Here is a 23,536-nt window from a genome sequence, read left to right on the forward strand (position 1 = left end):
GTGTTCCCAAACATCCCAGCACCCTTCTGCCACAGCCAGCCTGTCCCTGCTTGGGGTACACACATGGGTGCATGGCATCTAGCACAGAATCCTTCAGCTGAACCACAGCTGCAAACAAGGTTTCAGTAAAGGAGAGTTGATGGCAAATGTCTGTGTGTCTGATGGGAGGGTGGGAAGGAGTTGCTATGAGGCTGGTGGAGTAGCCTCAGGTGGAGGAAAGGCACCCAGTTAATGCCTCCATCCATTCCAGTGGGAGCTCACTGGTTAAACAGCAGAGCCCACCCAGGAGAGTGGTGTCAGAGCTGCCCTGATCAAGCTTTGGTTGACCTCAGTGCTGTGTCAGACACCACCAGGGAGCTGCTCCTCAGCCAAGGGGTCTGACTGTGGTCTGTGGATGAAAAGGAGGGTGGGTCTGTACTCCAGGTTTACTATCAGTCAGGTTTAGGAACCAGCCAGCACTGAGACCCAACTCTACTGGAAATCAGTTTTAATGAGTTTCACTGTTCACCGATCTGCTGGCACCCACAGTTGCATCCTGTGCACATTACAGGCTTAGAGAGAAAAGGTGACTTTTCCTCATGGCTTCCATGGGAGATGGCTTGGCTCCCTCGGATCTCTTCTGCTTCAGACTTGATACTCAGGACTAAAGAAGGAGGAAGGAAGGCACGTGGAATAAGGGGCTGTCATCTTTTAAAGGCCACCAGCTGGTCCCTGGTCACTCTTCTTTACTTTGTCTTGCCTACTTTCTCCAGAGGCATTGGACTTCAGAGCAAGAAGGTGTGGTGTGTGCTGGCTGGCTTGAGAAGATGGATGAGGTTATCCTACAGTGTCATGCTCCTGCCAGCTGCACCCTGCCACAGGCTGTGATCCATGGGACCTCTTGGATAGGAGAGAGTAAGCAGCAAGAGCAGATGTTGCTGCTGGGCCCAGCTGAAAAAACATGGTCCTGAAGATCCAGGAGTCAATGACAGAGGAGCCACTGTGATAATGGACAACAGTGACACAAGGTGGAGGAAGAGACAATTCCCTCAATAGAAAATCAAATCTAGCAGGCCTGGAGGTCAGAAAACCAGGAGGTCTCCAAGACCAGAAATCAGCTTTTCATTCCACAGGAGTTCCCTGAGTAGGGGCCTTCTTTCTTGAGGGTTTACTCAGGACTGAAGCAGATAAATGTTCTCAGAGCTCAAAACACAGTCCAGTTCCTGAAAATAGCATTGCTGCAAGTGCAATGAGGTGATGGATGAGAAAGGCACAGTGTTCTAGTCCATCTTCCATACCTTTGCCTCTGGCCAGCTCCTGCTCTTGACTTGCTCCTGGCTGACAGTGGAAGTGCTGATTTCTGGGGAAATGGGCTCATAGGAACGGAGAGACAAGCTGGCAGCCAGCAGACCCATCCGCACACACGTGCCTGTGTCGTGTTTAGCAAGCATCCCTGCAAGGATTCCTGCCATTAAGCTGTGGAGGGAAAGAAAGAAGGTTTTGAACAAGGGGAGAAGGGCTTTAAACCCAGGAATGTGGCTGTTCATTTGTGAGAGCTTTCACTTGGATCCCAAGCAGCATTTACAGCAGCAGGATGTGTCACACAGGAACGCTGAGGTTACAATGAATGGGGTTTGCTTTTTCTGTATCTATTTTAGAGTTCCAAATAGTATCATTTATTTGCATTTTTTGCTCTTCTCATCTGAGAAGTTGAGATACTTCCTCTTGTACCACATTTTCTCTTCTCTTCTCTTCAGTTTTACAGGGGAGGCAGGAGAAAAGAAAAGAACCTAAGAAGGGAAGAATCTAATTTTCCCCTCCTCTCTAGTTATTTTGTCACTTATCTGCTCTTTGTTGGTGCCTCATTATGTCCTCATTACATAATGTTGCCTCCTCTCCCCAAAGGGTTGGATGGGGTGAGAGACAAAGTTTCTGTATCTATGTGAGAGGGACAACAGGCGCAGCTGGAAAAAGAAATCCAAAGCTGAAATTACATTGGAAAGTCAGATTTTTGGGAAACATTTGCTATGGTTTTTCATTTGAGATTTTCCAGTAAAAGTGATCTAAGTGCAGTTTTCAGGATAGATTGGGAGCAACTCCTCTATTCACAGCAACTACTGTAAAAATGTTGAGAGGGAGGAGAGGACAGAGAAGGGAAAGAGAAATGACAAGACAATCACATTTTAGAGGAAGAAGCAAGGACAGGAAAAGGTGATGGCAGGGAGGATTAATAAGTAAATCTATGGGCAAGGTAAAAAGAGCCCTTATTTTGCACTCCACCTAATTACATCAACATCTTCTTATCTATAACAAAGGCACAGACGATTATGACTTCCACAAAGTGTTCAATCTCTCAACAGCTCCAGGAGCTGAGAGTAAATATTTAGGGAAGCATCCCCTAGCAATGCCATGTGTGTGCATGCGGTGTTGGGTTGTTATGGCAGCTGGGGGCAAGGAGCAAACAGACCCTGCACACATGCTCAGCTCATGAGCAGAGCTCTGGAGCTGCAGGGGAGCCACAGAGTGGAGGGGAGGCATGAGGTGCCCTGGGTCACTGTTTCTGGTTTGCATTATCCCCTGACCAGTGCTATTTTAGATATTAGGAAAAAATTATTTACAGTGAGAATGGTGAAACATGAACAGAGAGGTGGTGGATGCCCCCTCCCTGGCTGGATGGGGCTCTGAGCAACCTGATCAACCTGCAGCTGTCCCTGCTCACTGCAGAAGGGTTCAAACCAGATGATCACTAAAGGTCCATTCCAACCCAAACCATTCTGTGTTTCTACAATGGCCCTTTGAAAGTGCCACCAGGCTGGGCTTGGGACACGTTACCAGTTTATAGGCTGTGGAGATGGCTTGTATGGCATTGCACTGTCCTGGCATTTCCAGTCTGTTTTGGCACTCTTACTCTGTAGAGCAGGGATTTCCAGAGTTCAGGGGAGCAATTGGGGTTATTAGGAAGTAAAACCCTGAATGAACAAGGGGGCTTTGAAAATTCCCCCACATGGCCTGTGGGGGATTCTCTGGAGAGGAATTTCCAGACCAATGTTACTTCAGGAATGGGAGCAGTAATGGGCCCCAAGCTTTCAGATGGGTTTGGAAGGAAAAACAAGCTTCCAGATTCTGTAGTGTAACTCAGTGGAGGTGGTTGGCAGTGGTGCATTTTATCTCACCTTCAGTCTTCCCTTGAATTTTAAAACAGGAAAGGAACCCCTGAGAAGGACATTTCATTACATTGGCCTCTAGAAAACACCTTGTCCTGCAGTAAGGAGTACTTGTGTTTGAGCAGATGGTGCAGAGGGGAGGCTGTGTCCCTGGAGGGGCGGCGGGGGACGCCTGCCCGAGGTGGTGAGCAAAGCTGAGCTTTCCTTAGGTCAGGCTGACCTCACAACACTCCTCCAGCCCCTATTCCTCTGCTGTTACTACACCTACTGCTCCAAATAACCATTTGGTCTTCTTTGGAGAAGAGCAGCTTGCAGTTGAGTCGGCTCACCTCAGAGGTTATCTGGGACACAAACAGCACATCCCAGTGTTAAGTAGGCTCACCAGCTTGGCAAGAAGTTATTGATTGATTTTAAGTAAAATATTGAGGACTGTCTATGTTTAAAAAAAGCCCAAACAAAAACGTTTTCATTCTGGACACTGAACAGAGAAAAAAATGTTGCTATGTTGAGTTATTGCTAGGCAAGAGTAGAAAGGGAAAAGGAAATATCTGTCACATACAGACTTTTGGTCTGGCCCAAGGCAAAGAAAGGACAAAATCAACCATTGCAACATATGAAGCAAGAAGAAAAAAACAACCTGACTGCTACATATAGTTTGTCAAGTTAACAAGGAGCATAATAAAATATTACTCTGACAGACTGAGAGTTGATCACTGGGGCTAGGAATAATAGCTGTCATTTCCCACTTCTATGTATGGCATTGTGTGAACAGCCAGGCGAATTATACAGCAGACTCTTTTGAAGCAAGAGCTTCAAAATTGCCAGAGGCAAATGCAGAACCTGATGAAATGCTTTTACAAGGCCATTTTAGCTCTTGAGTGGCAGTTCCACTTCCATTGGAGAAGTGTGGAAGTAAGGCAGTTAGTTAGTAAGACAGCTTTGATGTAAGGTGGTTTACTTTGCTTTTAGCAGCTCAGCCCAGAGTAATTCAGAATTCTTAGATTGCCAGGAAAGGCTTGGATCTTGAAGAAAAGCAAAACTAATAATGGCAAGCCTGGCTTCCAAGATGCTTCGGGGGGACAATTTTAGCAAGCTTTGCAAGAAATCACTGCAACCAGCCCTGGTCTCATCCTTAACATCTCTTCCTCAAGCAGCAGCTGCTTTTCCAGTAGAATTTCAAAGGAATCCGATTATGGCCCTTTCACATGCAGCTGGAGAGGACAAAGCAGCGAGGATGTACCTGTCACCAGCTCCTGAGACGTTGACGATCTCCTCCCTGCTGATGGGGATGGCAGGGTAGTGGGCAGCACAGAGCCTGGCAGCAGCAGCCTGTGGGGAGAGGGAAGGGAAGGGAAGTCAGTGGGAATTGCCCAAGCTGCTGAGGCCTGATGTGCCCGATGCCAGATCCACGGGGATGGCAAAAAAAGAAAAGGCTGGAAAAAAGGCAATAATCTTTTTTCACACTTTGATCATTTAAATGAAGCTTCCTGCAAATGAAGCTCACACTCATGAATATTCACATAGCACATTTAATTCTAGCTGACTCCAAACACTGCTGCTAGGAGCCAGCAGCACAGGACAGACAACTCCATTTGCTTTCAGAGCTGTGTGTTCCACCCCCCCAAACACATACATTTCCCAGCAGTGATGCCATGTTTCCCAGGACTGCTGCCACCACACCAGAAATAGCAACAGCGCCATATGGCCCCAGAAAGAAGCAACTGAGAGCTCAGAGCTGGTTTTCCATGCTCTTACCTGTCTGTGAGCTCCTGGATGAAGGGAGATGCTCCCTGCCAGGCTCCTGCCGCACAGGAGGACGCCGTGAGCGCCGAGGGTCACCACCACACACTGCAGGTGGGACAGCAAAGGGCAGGCCAGGGCCACTGCAGCCTGGACAGCATCCTCCAACCTGGATGGCAGCTCTTCAGAGAGAGGAGAGGGAAAAATGTGCTCCAGCTGTAAAGGTCCTCAGCCAGCCTGTCTGTGGGCTGGGAGCCTATTTATGAGCACTTCTACTACTATTTATAGGCACTTCTACTGCTATTTATGGGCACTTCTACTACTATTTATGGGCACTTCTGAAATGTGGTTGGTAACATTTTTTTTCTTTATATTATGGGAACCATGGAATTCTCCAGAGTTAGCCTTCCATGCTGTATTCTGTACTGAGGAACCCAATTCTCAAGCGACTAAGCATGTCTGTAGGGATCAAAAAGCTGTCTTGAAGCATGGCTCCCTTGCTTCAATGCTGTTGGATCTCCATCTGCATTTGGTGGGGTGTGTCATTCCTGCAAAGGGTGGTACTGCTGGGACAGGTGCCCTCTGAGCACCAAGCTTCAGGGACACATTGACAAACCAGATATTACTCCTGTTTGGGTCATAAAGTGAGGCAAATGGGAGCTCTGGTTTTGGGCAAGGAGCCACCCCAGGCCGACTGTGGTCTCTGCTGGGTCATCAATCCATGCAGCCCAGACAGAGATGGCAGTGAGGTCCAAGACACCATGAGCACTTAGGAATCCCCACTATGCTATAACCCAGTTTGCCTGCATTAGAGGCTGAAGCAGAAAACGCTCTTCTCCAGGATCTAGGTTATCTAAAAGTCTGACTGATCCTCCTGAGTGTTCAATACCTGCTGGCACAGGGTTCCCGAGGGTCCGATTTATTGCTCTCAGCTCTTGCAGGTTGGGGGAAATGTATGTGAGTGCTTTCCAGCTGTCTGAGAGGAATGGCTTAGAGGCCTTGTTCTCATCTGTTGGCTCATAGCACACTTCAAAACAACAATGCAATTGGTTAGTTAGTTAATTGATTAATTAGTGGTTCGTCTCTGTGTCAGAGCAGGATGCAGTGGAGAACACTTAGCATAATCTGCACAACTAGAGTTACACCTTTAAATTATGAGTTACACCTTTAAATTATGAGATACTCCCCCAAACTTGGGACAAGGTCTCCCAAGCTTTCCTTCTCAGTGTCCAGCAATGAGACAGCTGCTTCTGGCTCTGGCTGATATAACCAGACCCCAATTTTGTTCCTCCAATTAGCTGGGTTTGGAGCCTCTGCCAGGTTTTTAGACTACTGTGTCCTTCTTTGGGATTTTCTTTTAAAAAGGAAGGTGTAACTCCAAAGGTTTAGGAAGCTTTGTGAAAGGTCCACAGCATACCATTGGAGGGGGACACTTATTTTATGGGAATAGAAGAGAATTCGTCTCAAAAGATGCTTTAGTGCTTTTTCTGAGAAGCAAACTATATTGCTGCTCAAACCGGCAGAAGTGCTCAAATTGCCTCTTGCACTGAGATTAAAAGCTCAGAGAGCAGCATTCCCTGGCCTTCTGGCAGTGCTCAAGGGCTTTACCAACTATGCCTCAGGAAATGTGGTTCAGCTGCAGAAAGAGGAAAACTGCAGAGAAATCCAAAATGTTTTTTCCATCTGAAGCAGAGTGGCAGAGTACAGAAAGAGGTGCTGAATAACCCAGCATGTCAGACAGTCAGTGGTTATCTGCAGCAAGCAGCAGGGATGTGCCTGGACTGTCTTGCACACATCCTGTGAGGGCAAGCTCTCCTTACCTGCTAGCTGGTGCTCTCTGGCTACTTGGCAGACGTACTGAATAGTGGAGAGAGGCACATTTCCATCAATGCAAACAAGTGGGGCCTGACACAGCTTCTCCTTGAACTGGGACACCTAGTTAAAATCCAGGACACACAGGAAAGACAGCCTGAGTCATTGCAGAGGGACAAAATCATTGCTAGTCAGACTTCATGTAGGATTCTGACTTGTATTCCAGCCTTTAGGTGCAGGCATGAGCCTAAAAGAGTGATTCCCTAAGGAAAATGGATTTTTCCATCTGCCTCATCTCCTCCCCTTCTCCTTTCCCTGCTCCTGGTCATTGAGGGCTGGACTCAACTGGCAGAGCCCCTCCAGCAGAGGAAGATAATTGCTGATGGAGCACTGCAGGGAAATGGAATGCTGCTGTTTAATGCCCCTGCAGGATTCCCTGGACCATGCCTCGCTCACTGTGTGTGCCATTGGATGCCCTCTCTGCACAGGGTCCCTAAGAGGCTGCTCAGCAGAGTGTTTGACTCCTGGGTCCCCCTGAACCCACAGGGATGGGGTCCAGGGGAACAGTGGGACAGTGGAGCAGGGAGCTGCTGTTCTCTCCTGTGGCTCTCTGAGGTTGCACAGCCACTTGCTAGGATGCCAGGCCAGGGCTATGGGCACTGGAGCAGCATCCCACATGTCTCTGCCAGCCCTGGGGGGAACAGGGGCTGCCAAAATGCACTTTGCAGCACAAGACTGCTTCAGAATTTCCACTGATCACAGCTGTTCTGTAAAGTTCAGGAGAGTTAATCCCTCATGTAATGGTTTTCTCTGCCAAGGCTTTGGGGAGGCAAGGTGAGGATGGAAGTGGGAGTAATAACCAGATTTTTCCCTAGGAAAGTTCCACCTCATGGAGATGCCACTGGTGAGTAAATTGCACTTAACTTCCATGTTGCTGTCAGTCATGAAGCACAAGCTTTTGTTCTGTCAATAAAAGAAGGAGGGTGCAGTGGTGGGGCTTTCACTGAATTACTCTTTAATCACTGCTGCCATTATGCTTCCCTGATGTTTTTGAATGTTTGGATGTGCTGAGCAACAGTTTCTGTTGATACAACTCAGTGTGTAGAAACAACAGGGATGGTAGGGAGGGGATGGAACAGAAAAATTTGCTTTAACCAGTGTTCTGTCCACTTTTTTTTCTGTTTTCCCTGAAGGAAGAAATACGGGTTAGGGTTATACAGGTTGATTTTTTACTGGCTTTAGGATGCAAAATTGTAAGTTAGCTTGGACAAGTTAATGAAGAGGATTGTGGCCTACATATCATGGATGATGATAGTGGTGATATTTATAAACCAGAAACAGATAGAAACTCCATCTGGGTCAGCAGTAATAGAGGGCTTTGGTGGCTTGTTATTGGCTCTGGTGGCTTGTTATGCTGCTGTGCCAGTGGCCAGTGACCAGGGTTAACCTCAGCATCCCCCATGCCCTCTGCACCCATTCCCTCCCGGTACACACATCACCAGTGGCCTCTTGTCACAGGCCCACACTCTTTCTCATAAGAAAAGCTCATAACTGTGAGGGAATGCATACATATTGCTCTGTTATCTGCTGGTGGATGGCCATGTCTCCCAAGCCAAGGCTGAGCTCCCCAGCACTGCTGATCACGGCACAGTAAGTGGCTGTGCTCTCCCCCTCCAGCCGAAGGACGCCGCTCATGTCCTGCAACAGGGAGGACAGGCACACACTGAGCACATTCCTGTTCCTGCCACCCTCAGCTCACCCTTTCTGTGCCAGCTCACTGCTCTCCCTTGGGATAAGCAGCCTGGCAGGGCTATCTCAGTCTAGGCAATGCTGGCAAGAGGAGTGGTCTGCAGCCCTGCCTGCACCAGTCACCCATTCTCACAGCTAGTGTGGGATGGCATCTCCTGGTGGCACTCTGCAGACAGCAGTGACTTGTGTTGGCCACCTCACTGACTGCCCAGCCTGGTTCTGAGCACACCCTGGAGCCATTCCTGCAGCTGTGGGGTGTCCTTCCTTTGGGGCTCCTGGCAATGATCTGCTTAAGGAACACAGGGCATATCTTGGAAAGAACATGTGGATGGAGAAATGTATCTGTCTCAGGAGCTGACAGGGAAGCTGGAGTTTTTAGGGAAAAGTTCCTCTCCAGCACTGATGGGAATGTGTTTTATTACAGGCAAGGATTGCTTGGTGGGGCCAGCAAGTCCACCTTCCCTTGGGACACTGCTCACTTGGATGGCACAAACTGCTGTGTGGAGAAGAGATTATAGAGCAGCCATGGTGAAGCCTTTATAACCCAAAATAGAGTTCATATTCTCATTTCTTCATTTGCCAAGTCAGGCTGCCAGAACCAAGGCCCCATTGGCTCTGTTTGGATCATGAGGGCACTAATGATAGTGACCCTGACCAGCCTCACCTGGGGGCTGCACTCACACCCTGCCTTGCCTTCAGTCCTGCCTTTTCTCCATGGAGCTGCCTGCTGGGCTGGTGCTATTCTGCCTTGCTGTCCTGGGGAGCTCCTGCTGCTCCTGCTCTCCAGCTGTGCACAAGCTGCTGCTGCTGGAGTCAGGCATCCCCCTATGCACAGGTAAGTGTGCATGCAGCTCTGTAGAGGATCCTGTCCTCTGACCTGGGGAGAGGTCCAACCTGCAATTCCAGTGGCACATTTTCTCTGTCTTGGGCTTTAACTAAACCGGGCTGGTTTTGGCAATGCTTTGTGTGTCCTTGGATTCAAGGTTTGCATATTTCTTGCTATGCTTAGCTTTCACTAGAATTCTAAGTGCTTGGTCCTGATTTACCTCTACCTCCTCCAAGCATCACTTTCTGGAACTGAATTCAGAGCCCATGGTTAAAGAGCCCATAACTCAAACTTAAAGACTCCATGAATTCAGAGCCCATAATTCAAACTTAAAGACTCCAAAACACACCTAGCCTGTATTTTGGAGGTGGTTCCTTGCCTTCTAATTGTCTGCAGCTAAAGAAGCATTGAATTATTCCCACTCTTAGCCTGATGGAAGGTGGCTCTGATGCCTGCCAGGGCTGGGAAGAATTTTCCCTCTGTGTGATGTCATCTCTTCCAAGTTTCTGAGGTGCTGCTTCAGTGACACATACCATGTGGTGGCAGTAGTGCAGGACAGACTCTAAATGCTCATCCTTCCCCACGGCTGATAAAAGGAGAGGAGCTTGTCCAAGACGGCTTAAACAGTCTAAAAAGCAAATGGAAACAAAAGCTGTGAACAAATCCACCAGAGTACTCTGAGCACAGTGACAGCTGCTGCAGCATGGCTGGCTCTGGGAAAGCCCTCTCCTGAAAAAATTAATGCTCATCAGTCCTTGCCTGGAAGGATGTTCAAGATGAAATGAAGCTGCAGCTGCAGCAAATGACTGCTTAGGGCTGAGTGAGGTGTCCTACAGAGAGCTGAACCAGCACCCTGAAATTTAGGATTCTTTGGAACATCTGGGAGTGGAGGAAGAGAGGGGGAAGCAAATTCTGCTCTTTTCTGGCATCATCTCCTCCCTTACCATCACAGGCATGTGGGTTTTCCCACGCTGCTTCTGAGCACAGCATTTTCTGGTGCTGCCCTCCCACACTGCTGTTCCCACCATGGTGTCTTACTAGAACCACTGAATCTGAGTGTGTTAATGGGAAACCCTTCCTCCTCTCCTTTCAAGTTACCACACATTGTACCTCCGAAGGTGGTGTGGGTATTTGGGGGATTTTTCCACTCAAGCTTCTTCATTAGTGATCTGAAGTGACAGTAGATATGTGTTAGGAGATTGGGAAATGTCTGAAAGCTGGAATAGTCCTAAAATCTTTTTGTAATCTGTCTCTGTTAACTTCAGTACAAGAATACTGATCTGCTGCTGCTTGTGGTGGAGCCACAGGTGCTGTGTGCTCCTTTCCCATGGACAGGACTGTAGCCTTTCTTCTGCAGTAACTCCTGTATAAGAATGTAGTTTTTGTTGATAGAGTGGCAAAACTATTTTTTTTTTCAAAAAGAAAAAAGCTTTAAAGTTTTTTTTTTTTAATCAAGTAAAAAAATACCTCATAAAACCGAAAAAAATTTACTTCAGACTTAGATAGCAAATTAAACAAAAGCTAAAAAGTCTCACCTGAGCAAGTTATTAGAAAAAAAGAGAACAAAGAAATGAATGGCTTTTGTAGAGTGCTTTACCAAGAGCAAAAATCTCTTGCACCTAACTCAGTTTTTCTTTGTAAAAAGTTTTGTTATTTTGCCTTTTATTAAAACTTTATTTCTAACACTACCACAAAAGCCATCCTACTAATTTTATGCCTTCTAAAGTAGCTAAGCTATCTTAAATGCAACATTAATTTCCAAGAGCTTATAAGACCTAGCTCAACAAAACCATGTATCACTCCTGTACCCCAGTTCCTTTTGTCCATGGGATGTGGAAGTGTGAAACATCAGTTTGGAACTGTGATTATTCCCTTCATCTTCTTGCTCTAAGCATACTTCTGTTGTGTCTATATCCTAGCATGAATTAAATCTGAGGCTGCTCAGCAGTCATTGGAGATAGTGATGCTTATTTACTTTGATTCAGGGTTACTGCACCATGTGCTAGCTAACTTCATATTTGTGGACCTTCCTTTTCCTGATCTCAACTCCCTCCACTCTTATTTCTTGGAAAGGGCTCTGCCTTTTCCAGGCAGCGTGCCCACTAGTAATGTGTCCCAAATCTTGTCAGCGTTCCCCCTCTCCTGCTGTGGGAGGAGTCCCAAAGGGCAGACCAAGCTGGCATGCACCACAGGCAAACCCAGCGCCAGCACCTGCCAAGTTCCTTCCAACACCGCCAAAGGCTCGTCTCACTCTTCCAGCATTTGTTTGCCCACCGCCCTGGAAGAAAGAACAGGTCATTGGCAAAACTGGGAGGGCTGCTTGGCATAGTTGCTAAGTCTCCATTATCATCTGAAGTTGATGTTGCTGAAACATAGGTAAGCAATCAGAGGGAGCACAGGGCATCCAGCTCACACATTGAGGGCAATACAAACTTGTAGAGCCATCTATGGACTTCTGTTTGATGACCAAGGCCTGCTTTCAAGGAGGGGAGACCCACTTGATCTCCCCATGAATTGCTAGTTTGCTCTTACTTGCTAAGACCTCCTAGAATGGCTAATGAGTGTTTTAGAGACTGTGAGCAGCCCTCTGAATTCACCTGCCCACAACAACCTGTGACTCCTAAGTTGCTGGGGCTCTGCCCTCAAGGCCACTTAGCTCCCACCTTAACCCGTTTGTGTGAGCTATTTATTTATTTATTTATTTCCCTCTTTAAATGTAAAATGAGATTTGTTATCTTTGCCTGTGCTGCCTCTGTACTTTATTCATGGAAGGATCTGTTTCAGAGACTGAAGAGTTTTTCACTGACCCATTGCTTCCCAAACATCTCCCTCATTAAGAATACCCTTCTTTTCCGCATGTGCAGCTACCAAATTATTTTCTCTTGCCTCTGCCCTCCACTCCTCTGTCCCTCTGCCTTTCTGTCACAGACAAATCGTCAGAACAGAGGCAGTCGCTCACCCATCTCATTCTAATTCTTCTGCCAGAATAATTACATCAGTTATACTCAGATCAATTTGGGCTTCATCTGACTATCAAATGGTTTTAGAGATCTTGTTTCATAAAATCCTGAAAACTATTTTCCATCTCTGAAGACAGAGATCCCTGTAAGCAGGAGCTCCTGGCCCACTGCCTCTGCCCTACACCAGCCCAGGTGCACAAGGACACCCCTGCACACAACATTTGCCTTGCTTGTGGACACCACTATCCATTCTAACCAAGAACATGTCTTGCCATCTCACTGTAAGGAATATTCTCCTCCCTGTGCTTGGGCATTCTCAAAATTCATTCTGAAGCTCCCCAAGGATTCTTCTTTCCCCTTGTGCAGCTGCACATCTGTTCTTTGCACACAATGCTTTCTCCTGCATCCAGCCCTGGGAGAGGCTGCTCTCCCAGCTAAATATGATCTTCTATTTCTCTCATCTTCAGGCTCTTTTTTTTAGCTCTGACTCTCCCCAGTTCTGTAGTCTGTAAAATCTGGTGCTAATTTTTGATACTTTTCCTTTTCTGCCTGGCAGTTCTCCAAGCCCTAAACTGCTCAGGCCACCTGAGCAGAGCTGCCTCTATACAAGAAACCAACCGATGGCCTTTGTTCATCTCTGCCCTGCTTATCTATCCTCATCAAATGCAAATGTCACTCCCTGCCAAATGCCCCTCCCTTGCCTTTGCCTGTGCTCCCTGGGAATTGCCGCTGGTACTGCTGGGAATGAGGATATTTCCATCTGCAACTGTATCCTGTGGAGAGTTGCAGATTTCAAAAGCAAAGTGAGTTTGGCTATTTTAATTCTGAAGCTCACTCTCTGTAATATAGGCAGCCAAGGGGGGAAAAAACCAAACCTCAGCACCTAAAAGCAAGGGTGCTTTTTAGGAGAGTCAAACAACATGGCTTTGAGCATTGGTCCCTGTTTCAGTCTTTAAAGAGGGTGCTGGCTGCCATCAGCAATAAGCACAAACTGTGGTTTATGTCGTTCCATTATCTGTGGTTTAAAACTGATGCCTGCAGGAATGGTGAATATACTCATTAGCTCCTTTTGCTGCCTGGCATGCTGATCCTCTCTCTCAGTTCCCCATACACCCCAGAGTCAGAGGTTCTGGGTGTCTTTTTTGTGCCAAGCCTTGCTCCAAGAGCAGATGTAGCAGCCTCTGCTCAGGGATCCAGCTGTGGGTGACCTCTCCTGTTGTACAATCCCACAGGGCCTGAAAAAATGAAGATGCTAAATCTCTCGTTAAAGTAGCAGGTGGGTACAGTGAGAGATAAGCCAGCAGCTGGCTCTTAAAGAAAAATAAATGAGTGGCTCTTGTCACACCTTGCCTACTCAGTTGTAACTCAGTGGTATCCAAATATCTCTTCTTGGGTTTGGGTGGGGCTGGCCCAGATTAAAGCATTTAGGTGAAAATGGGCTTGCTAAAAGTGATCTGAAATGAGGCTGGGCTGATGCTTTCTGGCAAAGTATCAGAGAATTGAGGAAGTCTCTGGAACCTTCTTCCATGTCCTAAGAGGTTTGAACTCTTAATGTGAAAATGAGACTGCTCAGCTTCTGGCTATCCTGAGAGAATGACAACCATAATGGTTTTTCCAGCAACTTTCTCTGAGCAAAATTGTTCATCCTTCTCAGCAGGTCAGATAGTTACATATTAAGCATTTAGCTTCTGGGTAGCCTTGAGAGCCATGTGGGAATTACAACCAGGTCAGAACACAGCTGCTTTCCTGCTGAGACAGCAGAGGGAGTGGTACCCAGGGCTCTGCAACAAATCCAGCAGGCACAAAGGTGGGATCTGCTGGGTGTGGAGCCCTTTGATAAAATCTGTCTTTAAAAAGCCAAAACAGTGATACTGAGAGAGGCTTTTCCTCTGTGTCCAACCACAGTAGCTGTTCAGCAGGAGCTTTCTGGCTGGCAGTTCCCAAATCCTCCTTGGCTTGGCAGTGGGTCCCAGCCATGATGCACCACAAGCTCTGGGGCTGGCTGAAGGCAGAACACCTCACTTTTATATGCAACATTAAAAGCCCCCTTTTTCCCTTGTCAGCTGTTCCCAGCAGGACCTACACTGGTCCTTGGCCCCCTCACCATGCTATGGGTGCTCCAGAAATCTGCACTCATGTCTGACATGCCAAGGAATGCCTGTCTTTCCTTGGACACAGCTCAGCTCCTTGCCTGATGGCTGAGTGTAGGCTGTGCATAGTATTGGTTACATCACAGCTGAAGCAGCTGAACTCTTGCTTTTGCAAGCTTTCATAACTGATGCCACAGCATATTTCACCCCTGACCATTGTAACATTGCTTGGCCCCTGCATCATTAAATAGCCAAATTCCAAATTCCTTACAGGCAGCTTCCCCAGCACATTTCCCCTGTCTCACTGAGAGGTCTCCACAGGCTGTCCCACCTGATGGCAGAAGCTTCCTGCCTTGGTTATCATCAGAGAGTAATTTGAGACACCAAAGAAGTTTTGAGCAAGCTTCACCACCTCAATCTGCAGTACTTGGTACAGCTTGACAAAAATTGTACAGCTGTCATTTGCATGGGGAACTCCCAGGTTTGGTCCACTTTAGCTTCTTGTTTGCTTCTTGCCCAACCCAATTTGAGACAAATGGTAACATTTAAAATGTTCTATTTTTTAAAGCCATCTTTGGGGTTCTTTCTTCCTTTTTTTGTTGGTTTTTGTGTGTGTGCATGAGACCCAAATCCTTCATGAGTACTCTGCACAGAGACTCTTGCTCCTATTTGTGCTGCTTCCCATAGTTGAGACAGTCTCAGACAGCCAGAGATGGGTTACCGGGGGTTTCCCCACTATGGTTGTATGAATGATACATTGCTTTGTCTCTCTCTTGAGTGGTGATGGTGATTTTCACCTTGGGGACAGAGCAGGTCAGTATATATCACTCCATTATCCATCTAGACAACACCCCAAGCATGCCCAAGTGTGTGCATGCACACATGTGGATATCATCCAGGGATAACACCTTCCCCCCAACCCCTGTGGCTTGGCACTCCTGTAAAAGCAGCTGGAAATACACTGGTGCTGGGAAAACTGTACAGATACAGTACCAGGATCTCAGGGTTCTGTGCCTTGGCTATAAAGTCAACGTTGATACCGCCAATCACCACCTTTAAGAGGGAAGAAAGAGGTAAAAAGTGGTTGGAAGTGCTTCAGGAAAAAGTTTCCAAATCTTTTTTGCTTTGCCTAGTCACTTTTCCCACCCTCTTGAAAGGTCTCTCATTACAGTGTAAGGGCCAGTGCTTCTTGTGAATAGTCAGATGCAGGTTTGTGCAATCCCAATCAGAAAGAATCAAAACCTCTTCTCTTTGTTGCTTTCTGAATTATGCCTCAGCCATCCCATGGCAGGTGGGATGTTGCAGTGGACACACAGGGATGCTGATGGTTTCTCTATGCACCAGGCCTCAGAAACATTTAAGCACTGGTGTGCAAAAAAGCAAAGAAAATGGGAAAAAGTGGGCAGGGAAATGCAGTAATTTCTTGCAAGCTCCCAGGAGAAATTGCCATACCCAGTGACACTTTACAGATCACTTCTTTTATTGTCCTACAAAGCCAGAATTAGCAGTTTAGCTCCACAAACAGGAAGTTTCCAGATTCTTTGGGGACATACAGATGTTTTTTCTCATCTAATGCTGGGTTATTGCCTCTGGAGTCACTGCCCTCTTTTATGTTGACAAATCTTTTTGCAAATGGGTTTTAGAAAATTTTTCATGTCTAAAGACCACCTAAAGAGATTTCCTGCAAGTTACATGGCACAGACAAAATCCAAGAGAGAGAAGAGAGTATTAGGATTATAGTAGATCTTGTTTGGGATGTGCTGTAACTCTTGTGATTTTGTCAATCATGAGCAGGAGGCCAAGAAAAAGAGATATTTATGGCTCAGCAGCTCAAAATATCTCTCCCCACCCTCTTCCAGGTCTATTCCTGTAGTCACAAGTTCCCTGGTACTAAGAGCTGTAGAGATGAAGCTGTACATAGGGACTCAGTAAAAGGTGAAAAGGTGATTCAAGTTTTAATGGCCTTGATGGTCTAAGACTTAATGAGATCAGGCCATTGTCAGTGTCTGTTCCTTGTAAATGTGGATAAGGGGAGGAGGAGAAGACATCTTTCAAGAATAACAAGGGAAACTAAAGGGAGAATGTCTGACAGCATGAAGGAGAATGGTTGGCTCCTGGCTGAGTCATCTCTTACTTTTGGGAACAGATATAAATTTATCTTATGCTGTCAGCAGAGAGGCATCATGTGGAGGCCAGCAGAGGACTCACTGGTTGGGGTGCACTCATGTCCTTTTGCCCAGCCTGGCTCCTCTTCCTCCTGGCTTTCTGCAGTTTGCTGAGGGCCACTGCAATGCAGCTGCCCACTCTGGCATTGTTCTGGATCAGTGCAAGGTCTGTTGAGTGTTTCTTTGAGGAAAATTAAAAATACCAGAGAGCCTGACCTGTTAGAAGCTTATGTAGGAACTGTTTAGAGGGAGAAAGCAGGAAATACATGCTGGGACTTGATAGGTTTGATCCCTCATACCATAATCCTTTGGGGACAAGTATAGCGGGTTACAATGCTGCATGAAAACTCAGATTTTTCCTTTTTCTTAATTTTTTAAAAAATTCACCTTCCTCCCTCAGTGTCCACAGAGAGGAAGCCTGACTTTGATAGGTGGGGAATAGAAGCAAAGACTTCACAGAGAAAACAGAAGCTGAAGTACTTAAATTACAGTAGAGAGCCTAAAAACCTTAGAGGACCTTGGTCAGCTTTTCCAGAAGGAGATACCTACTGAGATTTTGCCAAGTCACTAGAAGCAATTTTTTTAGCAAATTGCATTGGGAGGAGAGTATCAGAGCTTTTGAAAGCCCTACTTTGTGGCTGCATATAGGTCTTACACCCAAAAATGCCTCTGCCCTGGTTGGTCAGGTCTCCTAGAGGGCTGGCAGCAGAGCCTGGATGTGCATCTGTCTCTCCCAGATCCTGCACTGGCATCCCAGCCTGTACCTCTGCTTTCTCTTGGCTGTGCAGCAGGATTCCTGCTGGCCCAGGGGTGTTTGTCCTCCAAGCCTCTCTTTCTCTGTACCCCCAGGGAGGGCTGGATGATGTGTGATGGACAGCACAGAGCTCTGGGAAGCCCAGGGACCTCCCAGTGTGCAAGCCCAGCACAGACAACAGCATCCAGAGATTCCATCACAGAGCAGGCAAGCTCCAGGCTGAGATGTGAGGGATTTCCTTGAGTGTGGACCAGCTGCCATCTGTGCTGCCCTCCAGTTTTTAATGTAAAAGGGGATGAAAGCAGTAACGATGTGCCTAAAAAATCAGGATGCAGACGCTGAAGTGTTTGCTTCTTGCTAGACCATCAAAAAAGTGACAGTGTTTCCTACCAGGCACTATCAGAAGAGACAGAAAATACACTGGGGGACTTTCTTTCCCCCCCCCCCCATTTAGTAAGAGGATACTAGAGTCCAACGATTTCCCATCAGTTAACTCTGTGAGCCTCTGTAACAAAAAGGGGGTCACATCCTTGCCTGTGATTCCTTTGGACCTGCAAGTATAAAGAAAATGCCCACAGATGAGCTGAAATGGCATCAGAGGAGCAGCACTGTAGCCAGCAGATACTTTATCTCCATAACCACATACCATGACAAGTCCTGTAAACAAGCTTTGGGCTAGATAAAGGTACAGTTGAAAATAAGTTCTGGGCTCACCCATGCCCAAGGTTAAGCTCCTGCAGCAGTGTCCCTGGATTTGTTTACTTCCCCAAGCCCACGGGCTGAGCAAAGGCAAAGGTTTAGGTTGCTTCTCACCTGGCTTGGCTGAGAGCTTGCTGGATGGCCTCCTCAATGACCTGGCCCTGGGCAGCTCGCTCCTGGGGACAGGGCACTGCTATCAGCACCCCACTGCCCAGCCCCAGCCCCAGAGCACTGTCTGCAAGAGGATGGCAACACTGTTAGTGGCACTGCTTGGAGGGAGAAGTCAGGGGCTGAAGGGAAAGGACAGAGGAGAGTGAGCACAAGGTGGAGGAAGCCCCAGAGCTCAAGCTCCAGTTCTCAGCTGACCCAAGATCAGGACCTTTTCCAGCTACCCAACCGATTCGCATCTGCCTATTTCTTTTGAGTCTGCCTGCACAGTAAAAGGGGCAAAGGCTTTCTTTTTTTAAACTGATTTTCCTTCTGTCCACATATTATTACATGCTGCCTCCACTTCAGGTGGAATAAACCACAAATGAGCATGCCAAGCTGGCTGCAGCTGGCTTGCAGTTTCACTTGCTGCAAAGACTGGATTTCTCTGCTGCTGTATTTTCAAAGCACTTTTGATGCAGGGATGGGGGAGGTGGGATGGCACAGTTTATCAGGGCAAGTTTTTCTGCAGACTTAAAGCAAGTGCCTCATCCAGGGTAATGCTTGTGTCCCTCCTTCCCAGGACCTTACATGGCCTTTGCCATCTGAAACACACCAATGAGTTTAGCTGCCTCCTCTTCATCCTGGACATGGTATGGTGCTTGGAAGCCACTCTGGCGGGAGAAGAAGGCTGGGAACTCCCTTGATTCTCCAAAGGCAGCCACACACACACCCTGGGTCTCCTGCAGCAGTGGAGGTGAGACAAACAGGTGATCAGTGGAGGGAAACTAAAGATTGAGACTTTTTCCTTCTACCCAGAAAGAAACTGCCTTCCTTTGGCACAGGTCATGGTTATTTTTGTACACCCTATTCTATTCTATTCTATTCTATTCTATTCTATTCTATTCTATTCTATTCTATTCTATCCTCTCACCAAGAGCCAGACATGGTTAAGTGGCTGGATCAGATCTGGCTCACTGAGGCAGAGGAGGCATGTGCATCCTTTGTGTGTGCTTGGAGCTGATCCAAAGCCATGCAGCTGTCATTGGCACCATCCTGAGCCCAAGACAACACCCTGGGACCTGAAGACACATCGTGAACTGACAGGATATAAATGAGTTCTGCTTGCTATTGAGAAATATCAATGTTGGCTGTCATCTAAAGTGCTGGCCCTGGTGGTTTCCAACATGCCAAACCTTAAAAGGTGACTGCTGAAAATCATCTGATTCTCTTTTTAATTCTGAATTTAATTTAGTGTTTGATGGATCTAGCCTTCCTGATCCATCAGTTTCTGGGAGCATCATCCCAGAAAAGCAAATCTAATGCCAAAGAAAAAGGACATGGATAGCACTACCTTTGACCTCAGCTGGAGCAGCTGCTGGAACAGCCCCTTGGACATGGATGGATTTCTGTTAGGGAGCAGCCAAGTGCTTGTACAGACCCAGGACTACAGAACTGTAATGTGGCTTCACATCCTCTCAGCAGCAATTTCTGAAAATCATTGGCTTAGGACCCCTCCCAGTGCCACTGTGCACAAAGAACATTATCTGCTTTGACACCACAGCCCACGCTACCTACCAGATATTCCAGTGTCCTGCCAATATCCAGGATAGACTTGGCTCCTGCAGATACAACAGCCACCGGTGTTCGTCCTAGCTCTGTCAAGTCAGCACTCACATCCAGAGCTGCCAAGGGACAAGCAGCACTGAGTTGGTGATTGTCTTGTACTCCAGGATGGTGAGCTCTGACCTCCTAAAAAGCCACCTATGCCCAGCATGCCACTGCCTGACTTTAAAATTGCTTTGATCCACGAGCAAATATTAAAGGTTTAGCTCATGACATTAGGTGCTGAGATTGAAAGAGGTATTGACAAAAAGAAGGCACATGGCTAAGGGCAGAGGTGCAGCCTTGTACTCCATCTCTTGGCTCTTTGATCACATTGATAAAGAGCATGAAAAAAATTGGTAGAAAAGAAAGAAAAAGGTGTTGTATGGCAAGGATGAGGTACAAGGAGATGCAATATCATTGAAGTAGATTTTGAGTTTGGAACTGATAATGCTTGCAAAAAAAAAGAAAGTAGCACAGAAGAACATCAGGAAATTCCCTGGTCTGGAATTTATATCACATTTAAAGGGATTGCACACAACAGGGCACTGCACTTGGGCTGTGCTGGAAATAGATATGGCTGGGAAGAGAGAAAGCACCTAAAAGCCACGAACTGTACAGCCAAGACTGGGCCATCTTCCAGAGAGGAGAACACACCTCTAACACAGAGCACACTCTTTTGTGGCAAGGCTCTTCTTCTCCTCAGCTGAGAGAGCTGATAACAACACTGTGCTTGGCAGCCAGTATCAGGTTATCCAGGCATTACAAAGAGGCAGAGGTGCAGTCAGCTCCTGTTGCACCAAACAATATCAATATAACCCCGTGTAAGCAAAGGAGAAAGAGAAACTTCCACCCCCTTAACAACTGTGCAGGGCTCAAGAGGAATACTTGGGGACATCAGGGAGAAAGCAATCCTAGCTGGATCAAGAAGAATGTTAACTTTATTCTTCTGAACTGTTACTGTAGGACAGGCTGGGAAAAAGGCAAAAGAAGGAATTGAATGGAACTGTAGCAACAGAGTGCAAAGTAGAATGCATTGATGTTCTTACTGTTCTCCCCGTCCCGATGGACACCTCCAATGCCACCTGAGACAAACACAGGGATTCCTGCTTTGTGTGCCACGATCATTGTTCCAGACACGGTGGTGCCACCAGACAAGCCCTGTTGGGGAACAACCAGTCACAGTCAGCACCCAGGGTGACATGGAGGAGCAGCCACAGCAGTGAAATCCTAACACAAATACTCCTTTAGCCCAAAAGCAGAGGAATTCACTTAGGAGTTGGACTCTGTGATCCTTGTGGGTCCCTTCCAACTCAGAATATTTTGTGAATCATCAGTTGTCCCTGCCATATAAGCTGTTCTTGCCCTGATAGCAGAGGCCTTTGCTGTCCTGGGTGTTCCACAGGCAGCTAGTGGCACCTTTAGCTGCCACTTTAAGCCTGGGATGGCCCAAGTGTCACACAGTTGACATGCAATGAGAGAATGTCCTATCATGCCAATAAGAATATTCTTAGCCAAGTGCCCATGGCTTGCCAGCAGAACCAGAATGACTTTTCAGGAGCCCTATTTAATGTATGTCATTCCCTTACCCTGCTGGATTTTGAGTCCAGTTAGGGCCACTTTTGTGCTTACCATAGGATACCACTTCCCATGATATTTTTGAGAGGTTTAAAAGCCACCTGGCATGAAGCTGGAGAGCACAATGCTGTTGCTAGAAAAGCAGCCATACTTTACTAGGAAAGACCCCACTAGGAAGTTTGCACACCATACCTGGCTGAGGACGAAAGGAAAATCCCTGCGAGACACTTTAACTGCATTTTTACTGCTTGCCAGGAACTCCAGCTCCTCATCTGTGAGTCCCACATGGATCTGGCCCCTTAAAATACCTACAGTGGCTGGCACTGCTCCATTTGCTCTTACAATTTCTTCCACCTCTCTGGCCATGCTGAAATAAGACAAACAAGACAATAACCACAAAATTATGGATGGAAACAATCGGGCAAGAAAACTGTCATGTTTGATGGGCATCATTCACAGTTCTACAGTTCTTGTGGTTTCAGCTACATGCTGTTCTTCTTGTATCTGCCTCATGGCAGAAATCTTTGCCCTTGAACTTGCAGAAGCAAAGAGCTCCCATTTTCAAGGATGGCAATGCCCAAGCTTTGTGCTTCATTTTTGAGAAAAATCATTTGGTTTACAAGCAAATCTGGTTGTACAATATACTACTGAAAATCCTACTTGTCAAAATAGGAGTTTTCTCTATCTTTTACCTGTTATTTCTCTGACATAACAGACTTTCACAGAAACCCCAGCTAGTTCAAGTCCTGCTCAAATGACCAGGATATATTTTTCATAATACAGTCAGTGAGATACAGAGTAACAACAGTGCCAAAAATCTGCTGCCTTAGGGTACTCCAGGGCTGCAGACTAAGCCTAAGTTTAGCAGATTTTGTACTTGATCATTCATACAGTATCTTTTTTAGGAGCAGCTTCTTCTCCCTTTCTGAGCTATCTGGACATATGCTTGGCAATCTTTACCTACTGAAACTACCTCTTCTCAAAAATCGAGATTTTAGAGCTTCATTTTAAGAGAGAATGTCAGCAAAATAATGGCCAGGTAAAAAGCAAGATGGAAAATCAATACCAAAACCATTCTGTGTTTTCTGGAAGCAATGATGGAGGGGAGAGTGCAACGATTTCTGGCACTGTAACTCAATGAAACACAAGGCTACTGAAAATTGATAAATAAAGAGTAGAGGAGGGGGGTTCCATGCAGGGTACAGAAGACAGTGAGAAGGGACCAGGAGCTCTCACAGTAGCTGCTCTGAGTGGGCTAAGGAACAGACTTCATTATTGTGTTTCAATCCTTTTTGCATTACAAAAGATACAGGAAAAGAAACTGCAGAGTATTTTCAATGTCTGTACAAACTGTGCAGCTGAAAAGCTGATAGCTCTCTTTTAGATCAAGTGGTGACATTATCTGCTGCTCTGTTTTAAAGGAAGCCAGAAATTTAAGGTGTTGGATAAGGAGAAAACTAAGCTCTCTGTATTTGTCCTTGAAAGTCCAAATACAATTGTTTTACACTTGAACTCACAGCCTGCATGCCTAACAACCTGACATTTCCATTTGCTCTTGCAGCAGCTCTGCCTTGACCAAGAACACTGAGAGCAATCCAGTAAGTTATGTGCTTCATTCTTACAACTTCACTGAATGAGGAACATCAACATCCACCACCTCAAATTCAGGGGATGGGCCATGCCATGTGTAATGATGGTGCTTTCCAAGGCTACCACGGGTCTGCCCTCCACCAGAGCCTCCTGCACAGAGGGATGGATCCTGACATAACCACCTGGGGATAAACACACAAGAGTGAGTTATTTGTGTGGGTATTTGCAATAACTACTGAGCTGTTTTATAAAAAGCAAACTGTCGTCATCACAACAAATTTATCCCCCTCTTCAGCTGTTCTTTGGGGTGAATTTACGAATTGCTTCAAGAAGACTAGATCTGTGTTTTACGTAAGTGAAATGTGTGGAAAACATCTCAACTATTAACATGAATGATAATCCTCATCACCATCACTGAAGGATCCTCTGCCACCACTTTTGCAGTTCTATGGTTACTGTTATTCCACTTGAACATTATTGTTAACAAACTGAGCCCTGCGACCACGCCTAAAGATGGAAATATGTTTTGGAAGAGTGGAAGCACCAAGGCTGCCATAGGAGCTCAGTGCACTACTCACCATGCAGAAGTCTTCTCACCTGGGTGGCCCCACGTGCCATGGAGGACACCTGTCTTCCCAGGCTGAGGGCTATCTTCCTAATCATCTTGTGCATACGGAA

At 46.6% G+C, this 23,536-nt stretch overlaps 1 protein-coding gene across 1 annotated transcript; it reads right to left on the reverse strand.

Annotated features, from left to right (window-relative positions):
* Positions 1–621: 621 nt before the first annotated feature.
* On the reverse strand, positions 622–23,536 carry LOC131558074 (uncharacterized). Its single transcript, XM_058805659.1, has 18 exons — positions 23,437–23,536; positions 22,926–23,040; positions 21,461–21,635; positions 20,740–20,851; positions 19,664–19,770; positions 18,702–18,828; positions 18,053–18,173; positions 17,705–17,790; positions 16,529–16,653; positions 15,314–15,373; positions 11,482–11,548; positions 9,804–9,898; positions 8,265–8,393; positions 6,704–6,818; positions 5,773–5,910; positions 4,899–5,065; positions 4,384–4,472; positions 622–1,455 (listed from the first exon to the last, which is right to left on the reverse strand). The coding sequence occupies exons 1-18, from the start codon at positions 23,528–23,530 to the stop codon at positions 1,260–1,262; spliced, it is 2,118 nt and encodes a 705-aa protein (XP_058661642.1). The 5' UTR covers positions 23,531–23,536; the 3' UTR covers positions 622–1,259.

Source organism: Ammospiza caudacuta, chromosome 5 (assembly GCF_027887145.1).
Source record: "Ammospiza caudacuta isolate bAmmCau1 chromosome 5, bAmmCau1.pri, whole genome shotgun sequence".
NCBI lineage: Eukaryota > Metazoa > Chordata > Aves > Passeriformes > Passerellidae > Ammospiza > Ammospiza caudacuta.